This window comes from Petaurus breviceps, unplaced genomic scaffold (genome assembly GCF_028583685.1).
Source record: "Petaurus breviceps papuanus isolate PSGF00001 unplaced genomic scaffold, PetGlider_PUasm1.0 339, whole genome shotgun sequence".
Taxonomy (NCBI): domain Eukaryota; kingdom Metazoa; phylum Chordata; class Mammalia; order Diprotodontia; family Petauridae; genus Petaurus; species Petaurus breviceps.
The window spans coordinates 460,559-463,790 of record NW_027186112.1 but is presented as its reverse complement, the minus strand read 5'-3'; the positions used below and the strand labels follow the sequence as shown (position 1 = coordinate 463,790).

At 64.7% G+C, this 3,232-nt stretch overlaps 1 protein-coding gene across 2 annotated transcripts; it reads left to right on the top strand.

The window, feature by feature from the left end:
• The first annotated feature begins 354 nt into the window (after positions 1-354).
• On the top strand, positions 355-2,142 carry MAFA (MAF bZIP transcription factor A). 2 transcript variants are annotated; one of them, XM_069096899.1, is made up of 2 exons: positions 355-2,021; positions 2,058-2,142. In XM_069096899.1, the coding sequence occupies exons 1-2, from the start codon at positions 1,060-1,062 to the stop codon at positions 2,134-2,136; spliced, it is 1,041 nt and encodes a 346-aa protein (XP_068953000.1). In that variant the 5' UTR covers positions 355-1,059; the 3' UTR covers positions 2,137-2,142. The 2 variants fall into 2 exon arrangements, with proteins under 2 accessions (XP_068953000.1, XP_068952999.1); XM_069096898.1 differs by having other exon boundaries at positions 355-2,142.
• Positions 2,143-3,232: the final 1,090 nt, after the last annotated feature.

Genomic DNA, 3,232 nt, shown 5'->3' with positions numbered 1-3,232 from the left:
ACACCCACAGGCGCCTCCAGACGGGACTGGCCCTGGGGTCTTAGGCTCCAAAGCAGCCCAGCTCCTCACCCCATGCTGATACATCCCTCCCTCCGCGTGCAATCCCTGGCATCTGCCACTAGGGGGCCATGCCCCTCTCTCCTGCTCCTAGCTTTTCTTCCCTTCCGCTTACCCACAGCTGTTTCCCGCAGGAGATTGACAGCTGGGCTCCCAGGTTGCCATGGGGATAGGCAAATGAAGGCGGACGGACTGGGGTTCCGATTGGCCTGGGGGCTGTTACCCCCGCCCGGGGAGGCGGGCTCGGGCACTGCGCTCTATAAAAGGGCTGAGTGCTGGCTTCAGCGTTTCAATCTTGTTGAGTAGGGGGTGGGGGGGGGCGCTAGGGCGGGCCGGGACGGGCCGCGCCGCGCCACTTAGGAAGCCGTGGGAAGAGGAGGAGGTGGGAGCAGCGGCGGCAGCGGCAATTGCCGCGAGAGCCAAAGAACAGCGATCGCAACCGAGCGAGGACCGAAAGGCGGTGGGGCCGCGGGAGGGCACTCGCTCCGGGAGCCCGGTGCGTCCCGGGCCCGGGTGACTTTCTCAGCGAAGGCGCACGGGAAGCAGGCGCTGACCAGGACCGCCAAAGAGTTTCCTGGCGGAGGCGAGGCAGTGGGGGCCTCCCAGCACTTCAGTGAGTTCTCTTCGCCAAACTTTTCTGCCTTCCCCCTCCAAAGCCGGCTCACCCCCCTTCTCCCTCTCGGGAAAGTGTTCTGCTCTGCTCCCCCCTCTCTCCGCGGCCGCCCCAACCTCAGCTGCCCACTGCAGGCAGGACCAGGACTTATACACTTCGCGCCCCCTCGGGGGAAACCTGCAGGAGGTGGGGGCGTGCCCAGACCCCCGATTTAACTAGTATAGTGAGTGGGGGGGGAGAGGCCCGGCGGCCCCCCCCCCCCATCGCCTCCGCCCCCAGTTCTCGCCCTTGACCCCAGCCTGCCCACCCCGTCGGGGGTGACATCCTCCTCCCCGCTGCCCTTGAGCTGTCAGGGCGCGGGGGGCGGGCCGGGGCAGGGCCTTCCTGAGATGGCCTCGGAGCTGGCGATGGGCGGCGAGCTGCCCAGCAGTCCCCTGGCCATCGAATACGTGAACGACTTCGACCTGATGAAGTTCGAAGTAAAGAAGGAGCCCCCCGAAGCGGAGCGCTTCTGCCACCGCCTTCCCCCAGGCTCACTCTCCTCCACGCCACTCAGCACACCCTGCTCCTCCGTCCCTTCTTCGCCCAGCTTTTGTGCCCCAAGCCCAGGCACCGGCGGCGGCGGCGGCGGAGGAGGCGGCGGCGGCGGAGCGCCCACGGGGGGCCCCCCCGGGCCGCCGAGCGGGGGGCCCGCAACTGTCGGGGCTGTGGCAGGCAAGCCCCAGCTGGAGGACCTGTACTGGATGAGCGGCTACCAGCACCACCTCAACCCCGAAGCGCTCAACCTGACCCCGGAGGACGCGGTGGAGGCGCTCATCGGCAGTGGCCACCACGGCGGCCACCACTCGGCCTCGGCCTACGAGACCTTCCGGGCTCAGGGTTTTCCGGGCGGCGGCGGGGGCGCTGGGGAGGAGCTGGGGCCTGGCCACCACCACAGTGGCCACCACGCGGCCCACCACCATCACCATCACCCAGGCCACCACCACCACCACGGCGCGGGCCACGGCCATGGCCACCACGTGCGCTTGGAGGAGCGCTTCTCCGACGACCAGCTGGTGTCCATGTCTGTTCGCGAGCTGAACCGACAGCTGCGCGGCTTCAGCAAGGAGGAGGTGATCCGCCTGAAACAGAAGCGGCGGACCCTGAAGAACCGTGGCTACGCGCAGTCCTGCCGCTATAAGCGGGTGCAGCAGCGGCACATCCTGGAGAGCGAGAAGTGCCAGCTGCAGAGCCAGGTGGAGCAGCTGAAGCTGGAGGTGGGCCGGCTGGCCAAAGAGCGGGACCTGTACCGGGAGAAATACGAGAAGCTGGCGAGCCGAGGAGGCCCTGGGGCAGGGGCCGGAGCCGGGGGGCCCGGGGCAGCGGCTGGGGGACCTGGCAGCGGCAGCGCAGGCTTCCCCAGAGAGCCCTCCCCGCCCCAGGCCACCCCCGGGGCAGCCAAAGGGGCAGCCGATTACTTTCTGTGAGCTTTGCCCCTTGCCCGGGCCGCGGCTGGGGCTTCGGGCAGGCCTCGGGGAGCGAGCCGAGGAGCGACCGAAGCGCTGATTCTGCCACTGTCCTCTCTTATCAGCGCTCCCCGTGCCCTTCCCCGGCCTCTGCCAAGACGTTGGCGGCTCTGCCCGAGAACCCGGCCCAAAGGCGCTGTGAACTTTGTAAATTTCCAGAAGCCCCTGAGGGAGAGGATTTCTTCGGCGGGGAGGGTGGCTACAGCCCCCGAACTCTGGGGGCAACTTCACACTCCAGGGTCTTAACTTGGGACTGGGCTGGGAGGGATCCGGGGCGGCAGAGCTAAAAAGGGAAGAAGCGGTCGTCCGGAGGTCTCCTCTCTGCTAAACTTTTCTTAAGACTTTGTAAAGCACTAGCCCCAGCGGCAATCCAGGCGGCTCGGAACTGCTGTTCCCTTGTCACCTCCCACCCCGCCGGGCCTCCCTGCATGCGGGCCATGTATGGACTCGGGGGGCTCCTTGCTCGGGCCTGAGGCTCATTCCCTCTCCAGCACTTTGGCGCCTTTAGGGTTTTGCATCCTTTTAATTCTACCCCAATCTCCCGAACCCAACTCTGCGCACAGAAAAGTCTTAAAGGGTCGGGCCAGGGCACACTTTCCGGAGACCTGAGTGGCCCCAAGCCCTAGCCCCAGGCGGCAACTGCAGCCTCCAACTCCAGGGCCTGCGGGCACTCGGCCTAGCGGCCCTAGTAGAGTGCCCCACCCACCCACCCTTTCCCCTTGCTGGGTCCAGGATTCCCTCCAGTCTCGGAGCTGGAAGTGTGGGTGGAAGGGGACTTTGCTTGCTCGGACTCTGTTCCCTCCGGTCCCTTCGGCTAAGATGGTGCTGACCACGGGAATAATGTTCGTTATTATTGCTACTACTATCATTATTATTAATTATTATTATTATTAATCTTATTGCTATGAGGATGGAGAATGGTTATTTTAAACAGGAAACTTGAGCCAGATTTAACTTATTTAAAGGAGGCCACTTGTACATATGTATAATTTAGGTTTGGAGGGCTCAGCTCTCGTTCTTAGCGTTCTCTCTCTCTCTCTCTCTCTCTCTCTCTCTC